Raw genomic sequence first — 26,500 nt, forward strand, 5'->3', positions numbered from 1 at the left:
TCCCGTCGCTTTGGATTCACTTCTCCGCCCGTCCTACCTTTCAGAAAGTGGTTGATTTTCTGTTTCTAGAGTTGCTGTTCTTCTTCTCTTCGATCTCCCGTTGGATTTGTAGGTGTTTGCAATCTTTAGATAAGCTATCTAGCTGATCTCCCGCTACCTGAAGTAGTCTCAGCCTGCTACTTCTCCGCCATCTTGACTCCTCCTTTCGCCTCCAGATTTTTAAACTACAAATGAACCAACCACAATCACACATTTATAGAGTATCTGTTCTAAAGTTTTTTTAAGAGGTTTAAGTTGCTTTGATTTTATCATCATTTTGATTTTGTTATTATGAAATTGTTTATGCTTATATAATTTAGAAAGTTAGAAATTATAGATAAGTAAAAAGAACAGGTTACTAAAACTCCCAGGATACACTGTTAACACAATAACATAGAATCTTCTAGCTTTACTTTTATTTTTAATGGAGTACAAATAATACAGTGTTACATTAGTTTCAAGTGTATAATGTAATCATTCACTAGTTCTCTGTATTACTCAGTGCTCATCAAGATAAGGGTGCTCTTAATGCCTTTCACTCGTTTACCTATCCCCCACCTACCTGAAAACCAGAAGGTTTTTTCTCTGTATTTAAGAATCTGTTTTTTTGCTTGTTTGTCTCTTTTTCATTATTCATTTGCTTTATGTCTTAAATTCCATGTATGAGTGAAATCATCTGGTATTTGTCTTTCTCTGACTGACTTATTTCACTTGGCATTATATCCTCTAGGTCCATCCATATTGTTGTAAATGACAAGATTGCATTCTTTTTCTTATAGCTGAGTATTATTTCATTGTATATATACCACATCTCCTTTATCCATTCATTTGTTGATAAAACACGGGTTGCTTCCATATCTTGGTTATTGTAAATAATGCTGCAATAAACATAAGGATACATACATCTTTTGAATTAATGTTTTTGTTTTCTTTGGGTAAATACCTGTAATGAAATTACTGGATCGTATGGTAATTTTCTTTTTAATTTTTTGAGGAGTCTCCATACTGTTTTCCACAATGGCTGCACCAATTTGCATTCCCACCAGCACTGTATGAGGGTTCCTTTCCCTCCATATCCTTACCAACATACATTTTGATTCTAGCCATTCTTACTGGTGTAAGGTGATATCTCATTGTAGCTTTGACTTGCCTCTCCCTGATGATTAGAGATGCTGATTTTCATGTGTCTGTTGGCCATCTGTGTGTCATCCCTGGAAAAATGTCTATTTAGGTCATCTGCCCATTTTTTAGTCAGGTTGTTTGTTTTTTTTGGAGTTGAGTTAGTTGTATAAGGTCTTTATATATTTTGGATGTAATCCCTTATCAGCTCTACCATTTGTAAATATCTTCTCTTGTTCAGTAGTTTGCCTAGTTTTATTGATGGTTCTTTTGGTGTAGTCCCAATAGTATATTTTTGCTTTTGTTTCCTGAGGACAACTATCTAGAGAAATGACTGATATCAAAGATATAACTGCCTATGTTTTCTTCTAGTAATTTGGTGGTTTCAGGTCTCATATTTGGATCTTTAATCCATTTTGAGTTTAGCTTTGTATCTAGTCTAAGAAAGTGGTTCAGTTTCATTCCTTTGCATGTAGCTGTCCAATTTTTCCAGAACCATTTGTATAGTTAGGGTTAGGGTCTTGCCTCCTTTGTCATAGATTAACTGACCATGTAAATGTGGGTTTATTTGTGGACTCTCTATTCAGTTCCAAAGACCTATGTGTCTATTTTTTTTGTGCCAGTATCAGACTGTTTTGATTATTATAGCTATATAGTATATCTTGAAATCTGGGGTTGTGATACATCCAGTTTTATTATTTTTGGTGGTATTATAAATAGGATTGTTTTCTTAATTTCTCTTCAGTTTTATTATTAGTTTAGAGAAATTCAACAGATTTCTGTATATTAATTTTCTATCCTGTGGCTTTACTGAATTTATTGATCAATTCTAATAGGGGTATTTTTTGTTTTTTGTTTTGTGGCACCTTACGGTTTTCTGTATATAAAATCATGTCATCTGCAAATAGTAAAAGTTTTAATTTGCCCTTACCAATTTGGATGCTTTTTATTTATTTTTCTCATCTGATTGCTGTGGCTAGCCTTTCCAGTGCTATGTTGGATAAAAGTGGTGAGAGTGGACATCCTGGTCTTGTTCCTGATCTTAGAGGAAATTTTCTCAGTTTTTTACCATTCAGTATGATATTAGTTGTGTGTTTGTCATATATGGCCCTTATTATGTTGAAATATGTTCCCTCCAAACCTACTTTGTTACAAGAGTTTTTATTATGAATGGATAATGTACTTTGTCAGATGATTTTTCTGAATCTATTGAGATGATCAAGTTTTTTTATCCTTTCTTTAGTTGGTGTGATGTAAAAGGTTGAATTGATTTGCATATATTGAACCATCCTTGCATCCAGGGATAAATCCGATTTAATCATGGTGAATGATTTTTTAAATATGTTGTTGGATTTGGTTTGCTAATACTTTGTTGAGGATTTTTGCACTTATGTTCATCAGAGATATTTGCCTTTGGTTTTCTTTTTTGTGTGTGTATCTTTGCCTCATTTTGGTATCAGAGTAATGCTGGCCTCACAGAATGAATTTGGAAGCTCTCCTTCCTCTTGTATTTTTTAAAATAATTTGAGAAGAATTGGTATGATTTCTTTAAATGTTAGGTAAAATTCATCTGTGAAGATCTCTGGTCCTGGACTTTTGTTTGTTAGTTTTTTAATTACTGATTCAATTTCTTTGCTGGTAATTGATCTATTCAAATTTTCTATTTCTTTCCAGTTTAGTTTTAGAAAGTTATATGTTTCTAGGAATTTATCCATTTTTTTCTAGGATGTCCAATTTGTTGGCATATCATTTTTCATAATTTTCTCTTATACTCCTTTGTATTTCTGGTGTGTTGGTTGTTATTTCTCCTCTTTCATTTCTGAGTTTATTTGTGTTTTCTCTCTCTCTCTCTTTTTTTTCTTGTTGAGTCTGGCTGAATGTTTATACATTTTATTGATCCTTTCAAAGAACCAGCTTCTAGTTTCATTGATCTATTCTACTGTTTTTTAATCTTTGTTTCATTTATTTCTGCAGTAATCTTTTATTTCCTTCTTTCTACTGGCTTTGTACTTTGTTCTTTTTCTAGTGCCTTTTGGTGTAGAGTTCCAGTTTTATTTTTATAGGTTCAATATCCATGTCAAAATGCACAAACTGTTTTATGATTTTTTTCCCTAACATATCATGAGTGTTTTTCTGTGTTATGCCTATAATACCATATTATGTTTAACTAAATTTCTATTGTTAGAATTTCAGGTTATTCTTCACTTTTCCTATCTGAGTCATTGCTGCAGTAAACAGATAGGTAGCTGTGATTTATTCCTACAGGTGGAATTGTTGAATTAATCTTTTAAGGTATATTTGAATTTGGCTTTGATAATTCCTTGAGGATTTGTGCATCTGTATTTATCAGGGATATTGGCCTATAGTTTTGTTGTTGCTGTTGTTGTTTTTTAATAGTGTCTTTGTCTGGTTTTGTTTTCAGGGTAATGCTGGACCTGTAGAGTGAATTTGGAAACATTCTGTCTTCCATTTTTCTGGAATAGTTTGAGAAGTATACTGCTAACTCTCCTTAAATGTTTGGTAGAATTCACCTGTGAAGCTGTCTGGTCCTAGATTTTGTTGGGAGGCTTTTGTTTTACAGATTTAACTTTATTACTAGTAATGATTCTGTTCAGATATTTTATATCTTCCCGATTCACCCTTAGAAAACTGCATATTTCTAGGAATTTATTCATTTCTTCTAGATTGTTTAAGTTGTTGGAAAATAATTGTTCAGAGCAGCCTTTTTCAACGCTTTGTATTTCTGTAGTGTCAGTTGTAAACTCTTCTTTTGCATTTTTTATTTTATTTATTTGTGTCTTCTCTCTTTTTTTTTTTTTTTTTTTATGAGTCTGGCAAAAGGTTTATCAACTTTGTTTCTTTTTTTCCAAGGAACAGTTCTCAGTTTCATTGATTTTTTCCATTATTTTAAGTGTATATTTTATTTATTTTTGTTCTCCTTTTGTTATTTTCTTCCTTCTACTACTTTGGGTTTTGTTTCTTATGCTTTTTCTAGTTACCTTAAATATATGGTTAGATTGTTTATTTGAGATTTTTCTTGTTTCTTGAGGCAGTCTGTATCATAAACTGCGCCCTCAGAACTGCTTTTGCTGTGTCCCATTGATAATGGAATATTGTGCTTCTATTTTATTTTTCTCAAGGTATTTTTAAGTTTCCTCTTTGATTTCTTCATTGACCCAGATTATTTAGTAGCATGCTGTTTAGCCTCATTTGTGTTTTTTCTAGTTTCATTCTTGTGAAAATTTCTAGTTTCAGATTATTGTGGTTGGAAAAGAGGTTTGATATGATTTCAATCTTGAATGTATTGAGAATTATTTTGTCAATATTGCATCTAATTTGGAGAATGTTCCCTATGCACATGAAAAAATGTGCATTCTGCTGTTTTTGATGAAGTGTTCTGTATATATCTATGAAGCTCATGTAGTCCCATGTTTCATTTAAGGCGACTGTTTCCTTATTGCTGTCTGTCTGGATAATCCATCCATTGATGTAAATGGAATGTTAAAGTCACGTAATATCGTTGTATTACTGTCATTTTCTCCCTTTATGTCTGTTAATATTTTCTTTATATGTTCAGATGCTCCTATGTTGTGTGCATAGATATTTACAATCATTACATCCTCTTAGAGTGATCCATTTTTTAATATATAATGCCCTTTTTATTTCTCTTGTTACAATATTTGTTCTAAAGTTTGATATAAATATTGCCCTACCAACTTTCTGTTCATTTCCATTTTCATGGATTGTCTTTTTTAAATCTCTTCATTTTTAGTCTATATGTGCTTTTAGGTCTGAAGTGAGTCTCTTGTAGGCAGCACGTAGATGGTTCTTGTTTTTTTATTCATTCACTCACCCTATGTCTTTTGATTAGAGCATTTACTACAGTAACATTTAAAGTAATTATTGATAGGTATATGTTTATTGCCATTTTTTTCTGGTTGTTTTTGCAGTTCTTCTATGTTCCTTTTTTTCTTTGTCTCTTCCCTTGTGTTTTGATGATATTAATTAGTGTTATGTTTGGTTTCCTTTCTTTCTCTTTTAATTTATTATATTAATATTAATTTATATATTATATATTTTATATATATTATATATTTATATATAATATATTAATATTATAGGTTTTTGGTTTATGGTTATCATGAGGTTTATATATAACTATGTATATAGTAGTCTAAATTGATGGTCACTTAAGTTTGAATGCATTCTAAAAGCATTAAATTTTATTCTCCCTTGCCATATTTTGTTTTTGACATCATGTTTTACATATTTTTATTTTGTGTACTCATTAACTATTGTAGGTTAGTTGATTTTACTACTTTTATCTTTTAACTCTCATACTAACTTTATAAGTGGTTGATCTACTACCTTTACTAAACATTTACTCTTATCGTTGATATTTTTTTATTTTATAATTTTCTTTTAGCTGTGACATTTTCTTTTCTGCTTAAAGGAATCTTTCTTTTCTGCTTAACATTTCTTGTAAAATCTGTTTAGTAGAAATGAACTCTTTAACTTTTTTTGGTCTGGGAAATTCTTTACCTCTCCTCCAATTTTGAATTATAACTTAGGTGGAAAGAGTATTCTTGACTGTAGGCTTTTTCTTCAGCACTTAGAATATATGTCCTTTTCTTCTGGTCTGCAAAATTTCTCCTGAAAAATCAGCCGATGTAGGTAACTAGTTGCTTTTTTGTTGCCGCTTTTAAGATTTTCTCTTTATATTTAATTTTTTATAGTTTAGTTATAATATATCTTGGTTTGGACCTCACTGGGTTCATCTTGTTTGGGGCTCTTTCTGCTTCCTGGACCTGGATGTCTGTTTCCTTCCCCAGGTTAGGGAAGTTTTCAGCTATTATTTCTTCACATAAATTTTCTGTCCCTTTCCATCTCTTCTCCCTCTGGGATCCCTATAATGTGGATGTTTTATGCTTAATGTTGCCTAAAGGTCTTTAAAATTATTTTTATTAAGGGGCTCCTGGGTGGACCAGTCAGTTAAGTGCTTGCCTTTGGCTCAGGTCATGATCTCATGGTCCTGGGATTGAGCTCTGTGTTGGGCCCCCTGCTCAGTGGGGAGTCTGCTTCTCCCTCTCCATCCCCCCACCTCCGTTTGTGTGCTCTCTCTTTTGCACATGCTCTCACTCTGTCTCTCAAATAAATAAATAAATATTTTTTTTAAAAACTATCTTTATTAAAATAATTTTTTTTCTGTTCCACTTGGATGATTTCCACTACCCTGTCTTCCAGATCACCAATTAGTTCTTCTGCATTTTCTAATCTGATGTTGATCCTCTTTAGTGTATTTTTAAAATTTCAGCTCTGATGAATTCTTTTTAATATTTTATTTCTCTTTGTTGAAGTTCTCACTGTGTTCATCTATTATTTTTCTGGGTTCAGTTAGCAGCTTTATGACCATTACTTTGAAATCTTTATTAGGTAGATTGCTTATTGCTTATCCCTCCTTCTTTTAGTTCTTTTTCTGAGGTTTGTTATATTCCTCTGTCTCCTCATTTTGTCTGACTCTCTGTTTTTCTATATATTAGGTAGATCACCCGTGTCTCTTGAAGGAGTGGCCTTTTGTAGTAGGTGTCCTCTGGGGTCCAGAAGAGCAATCCCCCTAGGGCCATCAGAACTGGGCACTCTAGAGGTGCTCCCTGTGCAGTCTGTATACACCTGTGGCTGGGCTTTAGCTGCTCCTGGGCTGCTGGTGAGCAGGGATGTCCCCTGGATCAGCAGGCTGTGAGGACCAGCTGTGATTTGTGATTATGCTGCTGTGTGTGGTTGTGCTGGTGGGTGTGGTAGGTTCCCCTTTCTCAGGATGTGATTCACTTCAAGGGGTGATGGTCCATACCAAGGTGGCCCACCAAGTTTGGCAGGGCATACTGGGAATCACATTGGGGTGTACTAGCCAAAGCTACCTCCTGGGTATGGCAGAGTGGCAGCCACTTTAGTGGGCCATCTCCTGGTCACATGGGTCCACAGGGGAATGTGGAGGTGGAGTGAGTGGTGCTAGCAAGGTAGATGGCCATGTGTCAGAAATGGCACCCACCGGTGCTGGGCTAGGTAGATAGAGGGAGAGTAAAATAAAATGATACCTATCAGAAAACTTTCCTTTCTAGATGAAGTTCCTACAGATCCCTGCCCCTCCAGTGCATGCACTAAAATTAGTCACTAAATCTCTCTCACACTTGACCCAGGCACTTTTCAAACTGCTGCCTCTGTGCTAGGTCTCGGTGGGAGTCATTTGTGGTAAGCCCTTTAAAAGTGGAGTTTGGGTTTCTTATAGTCTCTGGCTTTCTTGGAGTTAAACCTTGCTGGTTTTCAAAGCAAGACATTATTGGGGCTTGTTTCCCTAGTTCAGGTGCCCAGGAGTGGGATCCCTGATGTGGAGCTTGAACCCCTCACTTCTCAGGGAGTACCTCCTCATCATGCCAGGGGTGTGGGTCCTGAGTAGACCATGTCTTTGACTCTTCTACCTATCTCAGTGTAGCTTTTTGTTTATATCTATAGTTGTTCTGGAGCTGCTCTGCTAATCTTCAAGTTGTTCCCAGAGATAGTTGTTCTATATGCAGTTGCAGTTTTGTTGTGTCCTGTGAGCAGGTGAGCTCAGGGTTTTCCTTCTCTGTTAACTTGATCCCCTCCTATTACCTTTTTTAAGAATATGAAGAATCTGGCATAAATCATTGTACTAGGAAACTCTTGAATCCCATTCACATACAGTAACATAACCTGTTGTTAGCATAGAAATGTGGTAGTGATATTCCAAGGGTTTTGAGTATGTCCTTGGAGAGTCCTCAAACGTACAGAGGGAGGGATGGAGAGACGGGGGTGAGAGAGGAAGAAAGAGAGGCAGGAGGAGTGCGGCAGGAAGGGAGGGAGGTAAGGGAGAGAGGGGGAAGGGAAGGAGAAAGAAAAGAGAGGGAAGGAAGGAAAGAAAGGGTGAGGGATGTTTCAGTTTAGTTTTTGACATTGAAACTATATTCACTTTGTTCCTCATTTTGCATATTTGGTTCTCTACTAGTTTCTCATACATATTTCTTTTCATCATTTTTTTTAAAAAAATCATAAACTGTGAAACTTTGATATGTTTTACCAGCTGTCTGTTTCCCAGGGTTTGTACTTTGTCGATATGGCTCCATTCCCAGAATACCACAGAGAAATTATTTTCTGACACGTTCTTCAAAAGAAGCTTAAACACGAGGCCCTGTACAAACACTTGAAATATGAACAAGCAAATACACATGAATCTTTATCTCCTTTGATGCTTGGCATAGTTCCTTGCATGTGGTAGAAGCTAAATAATTAATTTTTGAAGTGAATGTTGAATGAAGAGGATTTTGGATTGCATTTTTCCCCTTATTCCTTATGCTTCTGTTTTATGTCAATAGAGGCAACACAGTCTCCAATGCTGAATATCTGGGTTCTGATAGTTGAGTGGCCCTGGGAACCTTGTTTAACCTTCAAATTCTTCGCATGTGGTTCCAACACTTACTTGGGAAAGTTACCTAGCTTCTTCAGCATCCATTTGCTCACCTACAACTTAGGGGGGATAATAGCACCTACTTCACAAAGCTTTTATGAGGATGAAATCAGTCAAAATCTATAAAGGGCTTAAAACAAGCTTTTTAAAAAACATATATATGATGGTTATTGTTGTTGTTGTTGTTGTTTTTAAGATTGTATTTATTTGAAAGAGAAAGTTAGCAAAGAGAGAACACAAGCAGGGGGGAGAGGGAGAAGCAGCCTCCCCACTGAGCAGGGAGCCCAATGTGGGGCTCAATCCCAGATCCCTGAGATCAAGACCTGAGCCAAAGGCAGATGCTTAACCAACTGAGCCACCTAGACATCCCTAAAACAGGGCTTAACGTGTATTAAACACTACTTAGGTTTTAGTTATTATTATTAGATTATCTCCATCTCCTGAGACTGAGAAAAAGTAATGTGTGTCTTGGGTTCATTATACAGTAGATGTTTAATAACTAGTTGTTTTCCTTCCCTTGTTTCCTTCAATTACTCACTGAACTGTTAATTGGCCATGTACATAGAAAATGGGATATGACAAATATTACTCAGCTAATTTAATCAGCTCTTCCATGTTTTTGCTTGGTGTGTGTGTGTGTGTGTGTGTGTCCATATTTAATAGGATTTGCAAGCTTGTTAGAGGTACCATCTCTTAGTCAAAATTCCTTCAGTTCATTTCCTTTCAGCAGGATAGATATCCATGCCCTTTTCACTTACAAACATTTGTAAGTTAAGTCTTCATGATATTAGGATTAGAAGCTCTACTGTTTCCAGTTGGAAAACAGTGGACAAGGTACTTCTCTAAGCTTCAGTGTCCTCATCAGTAAAAGAGGAAAAGTAATACTTCCATTGGCCATGAAAACTAGAGGATCATCATAATAGCAATATCCAAAATGTATAAAGCACTTACTCTGTGCCAGGCACTGTTCTAAGTCTTGAATTTATTCAAAGGGCTTAGTGTGATGCCTCGCATTCCTAAGCATTAGCTCTTGTTAGTTCAAGTAGGTGTGGCCAGACAGTGTGAAGTAGGTGTGGCCAGACGGTGGAAGGCAGGAGCTCCAGGTAAGGAGTCTGAAGGTCTTGGTGGAGCTGGAGTTTGAATCCCATCAGTATGGCTTCAAAGCCCATGATCTTATGCCTCATATGACTGCTGCCTGTCACCCTGGGCCTCTGTCCACCTATGTTCCGGTCAAACATCTCTTTGCCATGCACCAAAGTTCCTTTTTTCTCTTTTCAGGGGATCTCCTTTCCTTGGAATATATACCCGCTACTTTGTGTATGTTGAAATCCTTCCCTTCTCCCAAGACTCTCCTAGCCCTGAAGTTTTTCCTGGTTACCCTCCTTGGATTTCCATGGCATTTTGTATAGGGGGAACTTGAGAGCAGGAAGCTATTTAGATAACAATGAGTCCCTTACTCTTCACTTTGGAACCTCCCATTTAATTTGCACTCATGAAGTATTTATGGGACTGATAACTAATTATTTTGTAACCCAGGGTTTACCTCCTGCCCCTGGCTTGTAGAGTCTAGGGAAAGGTTAGGAACATGAACCCCACCATCATTACCTGGTCATTGTCCCAGGTGAAATCCACAGTGGCCCCTAACTCTGAGAGCTATCAGCCTCCTCTTCTATGTCCCATGACATAGTCTTCTTACCGCCTACCCCCTCCCCATCCCCAGAAGAGAGTAGGCTGGGCAACCTGGTGAAAGCTTCAAGCCTCCACTGTAACTCCGCTCCTTTGTAAAGGCCACAGGACCCTGATGGAAGGCATACACACATGCATGCATGCACATACACAGTCCTAAATTTTATTTTTTAATTTATTTATTTAACATGAGAGAGAGAGAGAGAGTGCATGCATGCAAGCATGCAGGACCGGAGGGAGGGGCAGAGGCAGAAGCAGACTCCCCGCTGAGCAGGGAACCTGACTCAGGGCTCCATCCCAGGACCCTGAGATCATGACCTGAGCTGAAGGCAGATGCTTAACTGAGCCACCCAGTTGCCCCCACAGTTCTAAATTTTTATACACTCTTTGAAACTTGGACTTGTTCAATACTGAGCTCACTGTGGGCCAGGTCTAGAAGAGAAAGACCTATCCTGGGGTGTGCTAGGATGCTCAGAGCTGCCTCCAATTAGGGTGAATTCTGCTTCTCTTAAATATAATTTTTGGGCACCTTTTTTTGCTTCACTCCAACTTTACACCATCCACTGTTCCATTCCTGGGGATTTGTTAAATGGTTATAAGAGAAGGGGAGAGTTCTCATGTGAAGTGATTCCCAGTTCTTTGCAGGGCTCAGTGAATCCTGTCTCCATTCCATTGTGCAGACTCTGTCCCCAGAGGCCTTGGGTCATAGTCCACCCATTTGGGTAGCCTGCTGCTAGGACTGTATGAGACCATTAGAAGAAATGGACATTTTAAATCCAGGCATTTAAACTGTAATCCTGCTAAATAATTTGTTTCCTGTTTTATATTGTTTGCATGCAAGAGGGGGTGGAAAAAATCCAGAAATGTTTTCCAGTGCCTTTCCTTCCTTCCACCCCCAATCCTGCTAAAGATACAGTATGCAGATTTCATGGTGGTAGGGTTATTCCCAAGTGCTAAATTTTTATTTACCCAGTTACTTTCCTGGTAGGAATGGCATGTTATACTTCCTATCACTACAGTGCTAGCAAGTGTTGGGTCCACAGAAGGTGCTCAGGATATTTATTAATTACATACTGATTTTGTACTCCAGTTCTGAGCTCTATGGGGAATGTAGTCAGATATTTTGGTCCACCTAGGAAGATATCCACCTCCATTTTCTCTCCACCTTCCCATTTTTTATCTGCTGAAAGCCAGCTCTATCCTCACAACTGAAATTACCCTTTTGGTCATTGCCAAAAAATTTCATTCTGCCAAATGAAGTTCGTGTGTGTGTGTGTGTGTGTGTGTGTGTGTGGTCATGAATCTCTCTTAAAGTCATCTGAAGCTTCCAAGCATCCATTTGTTGAATCCTTCTCCTTGATGATATTTTCCTGATTCTTCTCTCTACATCTTCTTTTCCTATTGGGCCCCTAGTTTGACTCTAGATTTTATCCTCAATCTTCTTTTATCCTGTGCTTTCTTTTGTTGAGGTCATTCTTTCTTTTAGCTTCATCTTTTACTCCTCTGTAGATGACTCCCCCAAATACAACTTTGGTGCTGTTTCATCTTTTCTGTGCCCCAGCTTGTGTTTCCAACTCCCACATCAACTGACACCCACACTTCAGTGACCCACATTTCATCACAAATTTAAAATCTCCAGGGGTGGATCTAGTATTTCCTTTCTCTTCTCCGTGATTCCATTCTCCTTTCTCTTTCTCTTCTCCAATCTCCTTTCTCTTCTCCGTGATTCCATCTCAGTTGGTTAAAAATTTCTGACACACAGAAATACAAATTAAGTGGTTATGACTGATCTCTCTCTTTATTCCATCTCTTATACCCAGTTGGTCATATATGTCCCCCAAGAAAACATGCCTTGAATTTGCTTCTGTTCCCCTGCCAACACTCAGCCTGGCCCTAGCACTTGCCTTGCTGTCCATCTCAGTGACAGGCTCTCTCAGCCTCCCCCTCTTCCTCCTGCCTCTCCCACGCCTGTTCTTTTCACTCTTGCCCTGGCTAAGGTGGCCCATCACATTCCATCTCCAAACATGAGGGTGGTCCCTACTGCCTGTTCTCAACTATATGCCCCGTGACTCCCAAGCCCCTCCCTCTGTATCCTCTGTGATGAATGTATTAAATCCTCAAATCAGTAATGAGTGCTTCGCACCCACCAGGCACTCAGGCCATGGCGGTGCAGTAAAATGAGCAGACCAGGTCTGTTCCAGCCCTCCTGGGGCTGCAGTTTCCTGAGCGAGTGAGCTCACTCTCTGCCTTTCCACCTCTGCCTTCAAAAGGCCAGCTTGTCTCACCACCTCCTCAAAGCTGCCTTCAGTCTCTTCAACCCACAGGGATGAATCCCTTTTCAGAGTTCTTACTCTTCTTGCTGTGAATACCCCTTTAGTTATTTTCCAATATTTTCATGTACGTTAGTCTTAACCCCTTACTTGGATTGTAATATCTTTGAGGTCTGCTCTTTTTTTTTTTTTTTTTTTGCTATCCTATTTCCAATGTTGGACATGTATTATTTGTCATTGTTGTAGTGATATTCACAGTAATTACTACTAGTCTGCAATTATATGTAATTAAGCTATAATTAAAATAATACAGTGAACCTGGTGTGGCAGGCAGAGCTTTACATGCATTTGCTTATGTAATGAGTGGCTATTCCATACATACTTAATTGACTTAAATTTTTGACTCAGTGTTCCTCAGCTGTGGGTCTCAGGAAAGTCAGTTTCTGAGACTCAGTTTCTTCACCTGCAGTACTGGAAGCTGGATGCCTTTGTTTTGTTTTTGTTTTTCTTTTTTCCATACATCACTGGATGGATGCCTTCTTTTCAAGATTCTTTCCAGTTCCAACCCAGTGGTTCAATTCAATTTCAGTGCACTTATTTCTAGGGAATCTTTACTGTGTTTTCTGCAAAGATTTTTTGCTTAGGAAATATAAAGCAAATATGCCACAGTCCCTGCCCTCTAAAGTTTTTACCATCCATTGTAATAACAGGAAGCCATGGGTGTCTGAGAGGTAGAGAATGAGGGAGTTAATTACATCACTAGGAGAAAGCGAGAGTTGCTTCTAATTAAAAGCTTCCTGAAGGAGGAGAGATTTCCGTCCAGTTGAAAGAGGCAGTTGATGGAGTGGGAGTTTGGAGGCCCCTCTTGGCAGAACTGGTGGGCAAAGCAGCTCTTCAGTGATGAACCAGAACAGGGCTGCGTTTAGAACCAACCAACCAGACACTTTGTTGTGTGCTAAATTTAGCATGGTCACCACACTGATGTTGCTACAAAATATAACAGAAGAATCACAACTGCATCACAAAGTTCTGTGGATCTCAGAGGGGTTAGCCATTTGGGTATTCGAGATGCATCCTCAGATTAAAACCACTTAGTTTGACCTCCCCACATGCGGAGGATCATAAGCTACAGGGGAACATCTGTTCCATTGGTGCTACATCTGGACTCCTGTCACAATATAATATAATTAATTACCATTACAATCAGCTAATAGTAGTGTTCAATGTTATTATTTATGTCTCTCCTCATCTCAGAAGGAACTGAAGCAGTTTGCAAATATATTCACATGCCAGAAGACAAAAATACGAGATAGAGAATGAGAAAACAAAAGTGAGGCCAGTAGAAAAGCTAAATGCTCCAAAGTTCTAAATACTGTACATGACATAGGCTGTGTAACTGGGGCTCAGCATCTTAGCTACCAAGCATTATTCCCCAAAGAAAGTTTTCATTTTTATTATAATAATGTGGCATCTTAGAGATTCCAAGCTTATATTTGGAGATTTATTCTTTTTGATCCAAGAGATTTTGCACACAGGATGATGCTAGGTGCTTTCTTTCATGTTGACTGCTCTTTATTTATGTTAAAGGTTTTTTTTTTTTTTTTAACTTATTTGAGAAAGAGTGAGTGTGAGTGAGAGCATAAGCAGGAGGAGGGTCAGAGGGAGAAGCAGAACCCTGCTGAGTGGGGAACCCGATGGGGTGCTCAATCCTGGGACTCCAGGAGCATGATCTGAACTGAAGAGAGCTACCCAACAGACTGAGCTATCCAGGTGCCCCTTGACTGCTGTTTAAATGAACACATGAGATGCAAAAGCTTTGTGACTGAATGAAAAGGCTTTTTTTTTTTTTAAATATTTTATTTATTCATTTGAGAGAGAGAGAGAGCATGAGAGGGGAGAAGGTCAGAGGGAGAAGCAGACTCCTCATGGAGCTGGGAGTCCAGGATCATGACCTGAGCCAAAGCTGTTGCTTAAGCAACTGAGCCACCCAGGCGCCCTGAAAAAGTTTTTTGACTGAGTTTCTGTGGCTGTGGGGCTAACACACCAGTGATGCTACTGAGGGGAAACATCAGAATTTCCTCCAGTGAGAAAACATAGTTGTCCTTTTTTGCTTCATTTTAGAAGCTTCTCTCTCTGACAACGCACCTCCCCTACAAACACTTCTCCCCAAAGCACGCTTTCAGCAGTTTGTGCCCTCTGAGGAGGGCCATCTGCCCGGAGCCACCAGGGACTTTACGCGGGAACAGCAGAGCCCCGAGTGCAGGCCGCAAGCCCCCGGTGCCGGGTGTGAGCTGGCTTTGTTTTGCTTGACAGCGTGAAGCAGCATGAGCGCTACGGGCAGCTGACCCTTGCCAACTCCACGGCTGCCGACACGGGCGAGTTTAGCTGCTGGGGGCAGCTCTGCCAGGGCTACATCTGCAGGAGGGACGAGACCAAGACAGGCTCCACCTACATCTTTTTTACAGGTAAACTGGGGTGTTGGTGGGGTTCTTGAGAGTGCCGGACTTGGCCTAGAGTTTACGGTTCCAAATATCTAATACCAACAATGACAGCTCTCCCTGTTGGCCAGGCTCTGTCGGGTTATGTCAGTTATTTCATGGAAGCCTCACAGGAGCCCTCCAGAGTAAGTACTGAGATCATTGCTGTGGCTTTCATGGGCAAGTAGAGGTTTAGAGAGATGAAATACGTCCTTAAGGTCAAATGGGTTAAGTGGTGGTACCAGGAGTTGAACCCAGTCTGATTCTAGGGTCTATACCTGCATTGTCCAATATGGCAGCCACTAAACATGTGTGACTATTATTATTTTTTTTTTTGAGAGCAAGAGAGAGCACATGTGCGCAAGCTGGGGAGTGGGCTGGAAGAGCAGAGGGAGAAGGAGGGAGAGTATCTTAGGCAGGCTCCATGCCTAGCGCTCATTCTCACCACCCTGAGATGGGGACCTGAGCCGAAATCAAGATTCTGTTGCTTACCCAGCTGAGCCACACAGGCCTCCCTGTGTGTGGCAGTTTTTATTTAGATGGAAATTATTTAAAATTAAACAATTTAAAACTCAATTTCTGAGTGGCCCTTGCCAGGTTTCAAGTGTTCCTTGGCCACACGTGGCTGGTGGCTCTCCTTGTGGCCGCTGCAGACAGAGAACATGGCCGTCTTGGTCACTGTGCTCTTAGAACCTATGGTGACCTCCGTTCTGGAGCCTCCCTAGTCAGAAGAGGCTTAGCTACAGCTTCCCACCTCCCCACATTTGTTCTTAGTACTGTGAGCTGAAGTTTTGTGGGAAAGATTCCCAAAGGTGGTGGCCTGTGTGGTCCAGCCCCCTCCCTGTGCTAAGTGAGGTGCCTGAAAGTATGCAGGTCAGAGGGAAACCTCTGAGCAGCGTTCTGCCAGCTGAAACTTGCTCTTGGGGAAAGAGGCATTGCCATATAGCCTGCCAGTCTCTCTTCAGCAGGTTCAGAGGGGAGCACAGCTTTCAGGCATCTTAGAATGCCACCCCCTGGTGCTGGCGTTGGCCTTGGCATTTCAGGTGAAGCCAGAATGCTTCCTTCCTGTCTAGGCTGGGGCTTTCTTGAGTGCTGTCTTACGTTTCAGACTTACGCTGACTTAGCCATTGTGACCCGGATGATCCTAGGTCCTGGCCATTTGTGAATGCTTTAGCAAAATCGCATGTGTTCTCCCATCCCTCCCAAATAGCTCCTCTCTGGTGAGAAGACTCATGAGCATGTGCTCTGTGATTCTGGAGTCATACGGGTCTCATTATCACCACACCCTCAGGAAATAAGGAGAAGCTACTTTACCGTCTCTGTTGTAGAAATTATGATGCTTACACTGAGGCTTGAAAGGGCAAGGTGACTTGTTCAGTGTTCCATGCCTGGTAGTGAGGAGAAAGAGTCCACTCCTGGTTTTCTGACCTAGGATCTCCTGTTCTTACTGCCTTGATCCATTTCTAGGATGGGGTGATGGGTAGCTTGATAAACAGGCAGACGGACACTAGCTAGCATAACTGGTGTTGTCAGGAGAATTGCTAACAGTTGTTCACAGGTAATCCCTTGTGATCCTCATTCTGGAATGTGCTGCACAGAATTGCCCACGTGCCCTTAGCTCCTGTTATTCTGGACAAGAACTGATAACTATATTTCAAATGGCAGAATGAGGATGTCTTGCCATGACTGGCACTACCACATCTTCTTAAAATATTGGGTTTTGAGTTGAGATTTTGAACTGAAGACCTCCCTTGAGCAGAACATCCCATTAGGATTAAGGGCTCTCTTTGAGTTTTAAAGCTGGGTCCTCATTCTTAATTTATGGGAAGCTCTCTAGTGAGTCACAGGAAGGCTGAAATATTTACTTCAACTTTAAAGAAACCTGGATCAAAAAGGGACATGACCTAATGTGTTGTATCATTTTCTTTTTTCTCAATGCCATGCCAAGAGGCCAATTGGATTTTCAGTACAAGGTTTAGCATTTATCTTTTCAGGCATGGTGGGTTTATAAAACCAAGATGAGCTGTTACGGAAGCAGAGCTTCCCACTGCTGGCTCTGATTCTTCCAGAACATATGCTTCCCCACTACCCACATAGAGAAACGTCTGGCATTCGTTATGTTTGTATGTTTCCCAGAGTTTGATTGCAAACACTAAAGCCTCTTTCTGGCTGTTGTTAATTTGTGCAATTTTTGATTCAGCAACTGCCACATGTATTTGATCTTTATGGAGGGAACACTATCAGAGGGCTTTTTTTTTTTTTTTTCTAACTTCTTATTCAAGTATGATCCCTACAAAGAAAAGTCCACAAATTATTAGTATACAGCTCAATAAATTATCCTCAAATGAATATATGCATGTAACTTATCAGCAGTAGAGTTTTCTCACAGCAAAGTCTTGGGCACCAATTACACGTATAGTAAAACCACATTCATGAGCATCTTGCTAAATCTGGAGTTTGTTGAAATTTTGATTTTAATTTATAGCCTATTTAATTTTTGGAAATCTGAATTTCTACATGTTTGGTTTTCTTTTCTTTTTATTTATTTATTTATTTTTAAAGATTTTATTTACTTGTTTGACAGAGATCACAAGTAGGCAGAGAGGCAAGCAGAGAGAGAGAGAGGGAGGAGGAAGCAGGCTCCCCCCCAAGCAGAGAGCCCAATGTGGGACTCGATCCCAGGACCCTGAGATCATGACCTGAGCTCAAGGCAAAGGCTTAACCCACTGAGCCACCCAGGCACCCCTTTTTTTTTTTTTTAAAGATTTTATTTATTTGACAGAGATCACAAGTAGGCAGAGAGGCAGGCAGAGAGAGAGGAGGAAGCAGGCTCCCTGCTGATCAGAGAGCCCGATGCAGGGCTCGATCCCAGGACTCTGGGATCATGACCTGAGCCGAAGGCAGAGGCTTTAACCCAGAGCCACCCAGCTGTCCCCATGTTTAGTTTTCTTAAAGTAATGCTTGCCATCCACTTGAGTAGCTACAACCGTGTTTACAGGGGTCATATGCAATCTAAAATTTTTAAAATGAACTTCAGCAAAGTTTTTTGTTCCTGTTGGTAGATGGGATCCACTAATTACAAATATGTTTTTTCTGTTTATTAAAGCAACTGGTGTGGTCACTTTTTCAAAGACTGTTTTATAATACAAGAAGTAAGGTCACATTTTTTGTTTGGGACTTTGGACTCTTCACTCGTTCTATTGGCTTTGTTTATTCGTTCAGTTTCCTCCACAAAACCTTTAAAGCAAGGTGGCTTCTAAATCTTACAGTCAGAAATTTTCCTTAAAGGCCTTTAATCAAAAGCTATCTTTACTATTTCAGATTCTTCTCTCTGCAAATAGGGATGTGGAAGCACAGAGATCAAGTTGACATATCCAAGGCCGTATAGACTTAACTCTGTATGAACATGTGGGTTTTAGATACAACATTGACCAAGGTGTCCCTTAACTAAGCGTGGAAGTCAGTTAATAATTATTAAGACAATGGCACAAATCCTCCAGCATGATAGAAATTCTTGGAAAAGATAGAGCCTTAACTGAGCCATGACATAGTCCCTCTTGATCTCAGAGCCAGAGAAGACCTCCATGTCAGTGAAGTTGGCACTCATGGCCAAAGAACTTTTGGCCTATGAAGACATTTAATGTATATAGGAATTCTGTCCCCAACCTAAAATATCAGATGACTATGGCACAAAGAGGGCTAGTGAAGGAGAAGCCAAGAATAATTATTTGTTTCAGGAACATGGTGGGGAAAAACATGGGGAAAAATAAATTTTTATTTTTAAAGAACATGGGAAAAATTTTAAGTTCAAAGATTTCCCTTAGCAATCACCATAATATTCCCTCAAAGAATCATCCAGAAAACAAAGGATTTAATGTGCCATGCCAAAAACAAAACCCTAAACCATAGTCCCTAGACTATCCTAAGGAATGGATGTATGGGCAAGCCAGTCCTTTTTCCTCTCATTACTGTAAGATCAAATGTCATCATCTAGAACTTCACGTACAGGGAGAGTGATGTCAGGGCAAATAGGAGGACATGAGAAACTGACTGAATTCCCCAGCCTAGCGTTGGATGAGCAGAGCTTAGAACCTGAGACTAGTGGTTTCCTTGTCTGTCCTTACTTAATTCTCTTTCCATTGACCTTGGCAGGAATGAGGTCCTCTGGCTGCGAGTAAGGACAGGTGAGGAGGCCAGCACCCTTGCTAGGCCAGGCCTCTCAGAGATTCTGCTGTGCTGGGGAACCATTCTCAATGGGCAGTTACAAGCATAGGCTTTGGGACTAACTTCTCCAGAGACACAGCAGGTTTTTCACAAGTCTTAAAATTGTTTTTTTTTTTTTTTAAGATTTTACTTATTTATTTGAGATAATGAGAGAGAGAGAGCATGAGAGGAGAGAGGTCAGCGGGAGAAGCAGACTCCCTGCTGAGCAGGGGGCCTGATGTGGGACTTGATCTCGGGACTCCAGGATCATGACCTGAGCTGAAGACACTTGCTTAACCAACTGAGCCATCTAGGTGCCCTTAAAATTCTCTTAACATAAGGAAATCCATCTCCTTCTCTGCTTTCTCAGTGAACTAATTCATGGACCTGATTTGGGCTTGACCTAAAATTTTTTTTGTTTCCTTTAAGGAGATGGGAAGTGAAATCTTTTTTTACGAGAAAAGAAAAAGCATTAACAAATAGCTTTTTTTATGCATAAGGACTTAGTGTCTGAATATATTGCCAGTTCCCTCTCTGTGCCCTGAGAATGTAAAAATCCTTAAAGTACTCTTACCTTATTTCTCCAGAATTAATAAATCTCTATCTTTCCCTTTGCAGAGAAAGGAGAACTCTTTGTACCTTCTCCCAGTTACTTTGATGTTGTCTATCTGAACCCGGACAGGCAGGCTGTGGTTCCTTGTCGAGTGACTGTCTTGTCCGCCAAAGTCACCCTCCACAGGGAGTTCCCTGCCAAGGAAATCCCAGCCAATGGAACAGACATTGTTTATGATGTGAAGAGAGGCTTTGTGTATCTCCAACCTCATGCCGACCACCAGGGGGTGGTCTACTGCAAGGCGGAGGCTGGGGGCAAGTCTCAGATCTCAGTCAAGTACCAACTACTCTATGTGGAAGGTAAGCCTGCCTCTACCACTGCTTAGAGTTTAACCTCTGCCAGTAGTCAGTATCCGGTACTGATGTTCCCAGCTACGGATGGAAATCAGGAGGCAAAGAATGCTGTTCTTAAAGTCTCCCCTACTGTACCGCCATTTCTCGAATTGCCCGTGAACTGACCCAACCCCTTCACTCCCTTCATCCACTGCTGCCTCTGGCCCTACTTCTGTGTGATGCATCAGCCATTCTCCAGTATTTCCACCTGCTTAGAACATCCTCTCTGATGAGAACATCCTCTCTGATGAGAACATCCTCTTTGTTGTATCCAAAATCTGTGGTCTCCTAAGGGCACCATCCCTCCCCAACTCAAGGTCAGGTTCTTCTTGTGCTTATTCCGGCTTCCTCACCCTCATCCTCCCGTCCTCTGTCAGGAACCTCAGCTCCTCTGGGCATTATGGCTCCACCAACTTTCTCTTCTCCTTTCCAGTCATTCCCTTTATTGGCTCATTGTCCTCCTTGTCTCTTCACTTTCTGTGACGTCAATAACCAGCTGGAGTTCTTTGGGCCCAGTTCCCTGACCACTTCATCCCTTCCACCTCAGGCACCCCTCCTTCGGCTGCAACTTCAGCCTGTCCTCAGCTATTGCTGCTCCAACTGGAGAATCACTGACTGAATCAGACCTCCAACTCCATGCACAGCCTTACCCTTGCTCAACTACTGCTCCATGTTCCGTGACTCCTCTGTGCCTGTTTTCACCTCCACCCTCCTCCCCAAATTCTTCAGTGCCCTCCTTCCCTCTCCACCCTCCCAGCTTGGGGTCCAGGGCTTCACATTGCTATGCTCTCTGTTGATGCCCTCAACTCCTTGCCCACCTGTTCCCCCACTGCCAGGGAAATCCCACCCTAGAGAACATGACTCTACCCTTTCTCCATGACCAGAGCTACTGGAAAATCCCATGGATGGGTAAATTCAGTCTCTTCCAGCTGATCTCACTACCTACTTCTTGACACAACTGAAGTATCCTCAAATCTCTCCATTAAAAATGGAAGTATTTTGGGGCGCCTGGGTGGCTCAGTGGGTTGAGCCTCTGCCTTCAGCTCAGGTCATGATCTCAGGGTCCTGGGATCGAGCCCCACATCAGGCTCTCTGCACAGCAGGGAGCCTGCTTCCCCCTCTCTCTCTGCCTGCTTCTCTGCCTACTTGTGATCTCTCTCTCTGTTGAATAAATCAATAAAATCTTTAAAAAAAAAAAAAAAAGGAAGTATTTTTCTAATGTGATCATTTTAATGAGTTTCAATTCAGTGGATTCATATATGAAATATTTTTCTTCACTTCCTTCAACTCTGCCGTGTTAAAAACCTGCTTTCCTAAGGGTAGCAAAGTCCATTAATGATAGCTCAGTCTACTCTACATCCAATGGGCACTTTAGGTTAGTAAGACAGTCTTATTCCTGTCTCTAACACTGTTCATTTAAAATCATTAACTCCACACTTGACCTGACACTGCTCCTGCTCTGTCCACCAGCATGCAGGCAGCACTGGTGACTCCATCATCTTGGAGTGGGGGTTTGTAGTGGTGGAGGGAGACAATCTACCTCCCCTCCTCTCCTCTCCCTTCTCTGGTGCCGGCCTTGGGGGAGAAGGAGAGAGCCTGCAGCCCAGAGACATTTGTTTCTTGGTGGTATTTACTGACCTGGCTTATTATTTAACCCAGTGGGACAGATGGTGGCTCCAAGGTCTTGCCAAGGGATGATAAAGAATTCACCCCTAAGTAGCCCCTGCAGTGCATATGCCTGTGTTGGACTCAGCCCCATCCTCCTTTTGGACCCTCAGCTAAAGGCCTCTGCTCTTCTCATGTACCTCTTTGCCCTGATCAGCAGTGTGGTCTTGGAAAGGATATAGTCCTTGATGTCTCTATGTCCTTCTGTTCCTCTGGCTCTGGAGCATGTAAGAATGAGGAACTCACAGAGGGCACAGTCTGGGTCTCCCGTGCCCTGGAAGCCTCCATGTACCATCATTCCCAGTGTTCTCCAGCTCTGGGCTAGTGGCATAAGCACAGCCAGCAAGCAGATCTCCTCCTGCAGAATAACGTGGTGTCCTCTTCCTTTAACAAGTGATATTCTTGGGGCTCCCTCTCCTGACTTCTGGGACCAAAAGTACCGCCTTGCTAGCCCCTTTAGGGGAGTGGAAGAAATGGTTCCTTTTCATGTACTATAGTCCTTCAACAGGGACTTGTCTCTGTTGAAGGACTATAGGAACTCTTCTGTGCCTGAGGTGAGTGGTCTATGTGTTGGGGATCAGGGGAGTCCTTGTGCAATGCTGCTGCTTGAGCAGCCCTGGAGAGGCATGAGTGGCCCCAACAACAAACAGTTCTCCGAGATGAGAATTTGGACTCCTTCATGCCTCTGGTTCTCAGCCCTGGGACTTACTCAGTAGGCCATGCCCCCCAGTAATGCTGCTGCTGAGTAACTTTCAGAACTTCCTTGACCAGCCTCAGCCCTCGGCTAAGGTCTTCTCTCTTTCCCCATCACAGCTAAATACCCTGAAATAGTGCTCCCCGTTCCCTGTGTTTCCCTCCCTCCTACACGTTCCTCATCTCCCTAGTATCCCACTGAATCAGCTCTTGCTAAAGGCCTTGGGACTCCCAGGACATCAAATCCAGTAGATAAAGTTTCTGTCTTCATCCTATTAGATTCTGCCACACCGACGTGAAATGCCTCTTCTTTGGCTTCAAGTTTTCCTACTTTACCTCCACTTTCTTATTCTGCTTTGTCAGCATTTGCCTTTCCCAGCCTGTCAATGTTGGAGGTCCATGGGACACCCTTCTTTCTCACGCCTCGCTGTCCTGCTGGCCAGCCTCAGCCATACCCATGCTCTGCTTCCTATCTGCTCACTGCTAGCTCCCAAGTGCATATGTGTGGCCCAGATTTGCGAATGATAGCTTCAGGTCTGTCTGCACTTGGACACCTCATGGGCCCTGCCTTGAACTCAGGTCTTCCTCCAGGGTCTGGTTCGTCGGCTTTCCTGGTGTCAGTGATGGTAACACTCTCACCCACGTGCCGGCTCAGGACTGGGAGTCAACCTGAAAGCCCTGTCTCCTCCCTCCCAGGCCTTTTCACCTTTTCATCAAATCATTTTCACATCTTTTCGTGCCCTATTTCTCCCTATCTTCACGGCAAAAAAAAAAAAAAAAAGTTCAAACTATCATCTTCTCCTCCTGGGACTAATACAATTCTTTTAAATGGTTTCCCCCTTTTCTTTCTTCATCTTCCATACCATAGCTGACTATAATTACAATTAAGACCACTTAGTAGGTGCCCATGTATCCTAGACCTCTAGTCAGAATCTTGCAGGTGGACTGAAGGGCCTTGCTGGACCAGCCCCTGCCTCCCTCCCCAGCCTGCAGCCTGCCTGGCCTTCGTCCACCTCACGGCGGGGGCTCTACACACTGGGATTCCCCAGGCTGCAGCTGCCTCCCTGCTTCTCCCTCCATGCCTGTTACGCTCAGCCGTCAGATTTTAGTTCAAACATTGTTCCCTCAATCAAGGAAGCCCTTCTTGCTCTGCAGACTATTCTGAGCTTCTAGAACATGCTGGGCTTCTCCTTCACAGTTCCTAACAGAACTCACGTTTTATATAAACTGCACCCCTCCAGACCATGAAGAGAGGTCCCCAAGGGCTCAGAGACCACGTCTGGGTTGTCCCAGCTCCTAGTCCATTGCCTTACTCAAGGCTGCCATCACAATCACTTGAGGGAACTGACCCCAGTGAAGAGATGTTTCTACATAGCTGTGAAGTAAAAGGACTGCCAACAGATGTAGTACCTGTGCCCTTCCTGCGAACATCTTTTTCCTTCGACTCATTCTCCTCCTTCTTCTGAGGATGGACAGTCACACACCTGCCTGGCTCCTCCTCACCCCTTCAGCTCCCCTCCTCCCAGCCCACCCCTTCTCTACCTTCTGCTTGCTCTTTCCCCACGCACCTTCTTCTCCCTCAACTTTCTTATTCCCCTTCTTATTCCCAGAACTTTCAGCCTTCTCTCCCAGTAAATATAAGGGCCAGGCCTGGGAGTCCTGGATAAGCACGCACCCCAGACCATCAAGGTAGAGAAGAGGCCCCAAAGGACACCGGAAGTTGACCGGGAAGCTGGAAGGCAGGCAGAAACGTTACAGCTCTGTTCGAAGAGTAGAATGCGTCTCAAGGTTTGTCTGCAAGGTCACACGGATTCCATCTCACTTTCCCTGTCCTTTGCTTCCTTTCAGTTCCCAGAGGCCCTCCGTCAACAACCATCTTGGCATCCTCAAACAAGGTGAGAAGTGGGGCTGACATCAGTGTCCTCTGCACAGTCCTCGGGGAACCTGACGTTGAGGTGGAATTCAGGTGGATCTATCCAGGACAGAAGGTAAGGGCTGTCCCCCTGCCCTAGCCAGCTCTCTCAGCTCGCTGTTTTGTTCTCCATTCCCAACTGTAAGTGAAGAGATCAGAACTTGAGAAGTTCAGGAAGTGTGTGGAACCACAGTAGGAGCCCAGGCTTACTGGTTTTCTAAGACATTTTATTATATTTACAAGTAGCTTTTTTTTTTTTTTTTTTTGGGAAAAAAAAATGGGTTCCATCAGGCAGTTCAGCATACCCTCTTTATATGTTATTTTTCTCCATAACCCTTAAGCACGGATGAGACCTGAAAGGCAAAGGAGGGAGCTTCCCTCTTTCTCCACCCCCAATTCTGGGTCAGTTGGAGGCCACTTGGTTTCCAGCAGAGAGCTCTCCCCGTACAAACTATGCCCTGTGGTGAGGACATACACCAAGTGGGCATAAAAACCTAGGCCCTGGCAAAAAGGTGCTGTGAGGCCAGAGATTATTTTAAAATAGACTTTCCATAAGAGCAACCACCGCACATTTAGCCCCTGTGCCTGTTTTGCTCACCAAAATAAACAGCTTTCTACCACCATGGAATAATCCCTTCCTTGCCAGAAGAGATTTGGCCTCCTAAGACACAGTTGGCCCATAAGCCAGAGTGTATTGGCTACTATGATTGGTAGAAAATAACTCTCCCTGGAAAAAAGTAGTTTCCTAGGACTAGGTACATATTTTTAAAAAGCAATGTCACACTTTGAAGACATCAGTGATTTGCAACAGAATGTTTTTCTTTTTATGAGCAGAAAGGGTATTTTTTTTTTAAAATACTGGTGATATTAGAGTTATGTTAAATTAATCCAGAACACACTACATTCTTATCACCAAAGTTGGATGAAGCATCTTAAAAGTGACCATCTCACTTTTTAGAAACAGGAAGTTATGTCATCTAGGGCATCATGTTATCCATCCTTGGGGTACAACTTTTCTCCTCACCGGAGTCCTTTGGAATATCTATTTCTACTTCTGCTTTCCCCAAATCTGAACAATCAAGAGCTCTTACTCATTCACAATTGCCTTTAAATTCTGTGACACAGAACTACTGAGTGGGCAATGTCAAGAGGAGAGCAGTGGAAATTTTTATCCCTGTTTTTTGTTTTGTTTTTTTTTTTTTTTTTTTGCCTAATTCCAGTTCTACATGCTTGGAGTTCCAAAAGAATAAATTTTATATTAAGTAGCCACTTACTGAAGACCAGAAAGAGCGTGCCAAACAGTATTATGTTTATACAGTGTAAAAGCTCCCCTGTGCTACGCATACCAAATAATCTTTTATAAGTACGTATTTTGGCCTTGGAAAACAACACCCAATGGTGCTGGGTGAATGGGAGCTGTTTGTAGCAGCCTTTTGCTTGTGCTTCAGCACATGGGGTTGTCGTTCAACAGGATGAAAGGCCCGTGACAATTCAAGACAGTTGGAGGCTGATCCACAGAGGACTGGGGCACACCACAAGAATCTCCCAGAGCACCCTGACAATCGAAGACTTTGAGACCATTGATGTAGGATATTATATTTGCACTGCTCACAATCTCCAAGGGGAGACCACAGTTGCTACCATTGTTGAGTCTTCTTGACTTGGCAAATGAAGTATGAAGAATTAATGGAAAGTTCAGTTGTGTCCACAACCCGCTTCGGGGTTCTTTTGACTAATGCTTTGCCAGAGGCTGATGTCAAGTGCCAGACCCCACCCCCTGCCCTGTGAGTCAGACCCAGACATCCAAACTAAAAGGAAGTCATCCGGTCTAATAATAGAAGTGTTAACTCCTTCGACAGAGAGCATGTATTTTGATTGCTTACCTATCTCCATGCATTTCTACTTTTTATAATAAAAAAGCATCGATATTAACTTTATATCCTCATTTCTATTAAATAAGCAAGTTTCTGTAAAAACAAAATGAGCTAAGTGTTCATTTTTTAGTTTGTTTTGA

General features: G+C 41.6%; 1 protein-coding gene across 1 annotated transcript in view; it reads left to right on the forward strand.

Annotated features, from left to right (window-relative positions):
* Nucleotides 1-26,418, forward strand: part of LOC111144528 (platelet derived growth factor receptor like) — a 90,664-nt gene extending 64,246 nt beyond the window's left edge. Inside the window, exons 3-6 of the mRNA XM_022498848.1 lie at nucleotides 14,905-15,056; nucleotides 19,890-20,183; nucleotides 24,423-24,562; nucleotides 25,958-26,418. Coding sequence (XP_022354556.1) covers nucleotides 14,905-15,056; nucleotides 19,890-20,183; nucleotides 24,423-24,562; nucleotides 25,958-26,146 — 775 coding nt within the window. The 3' untranslated portion in view covers nucleotides 26,147-26,418. The remainder of the gene's footprint in view (nucleotides 1-14,904; nucleotides 15,057-19,889; nucleotides 20,184-24,422; nucleotides 24,563-25,957) is intronic.
* Nucleotides 26,419-26,500: the final 82 nt, after the last annotated feature.

Source organism: Enhydra lutris, unplaced genomic scaffold, assembly GCF_002288905.1.
Source record: "Enhydra lutris kenyoni isolate GAN:26980312 unplaced genomic scaffold, ASM228890v2 scaffoldscaffold11, whole genome shotgun sequence".
Classification (NCBI taxonomy): domain Eukaryota; kingdom Metazoa; phylum Chordata; class Mammalia; order Carnivora; family Mustelidae; genus Enhydra; species Enhydra lutris.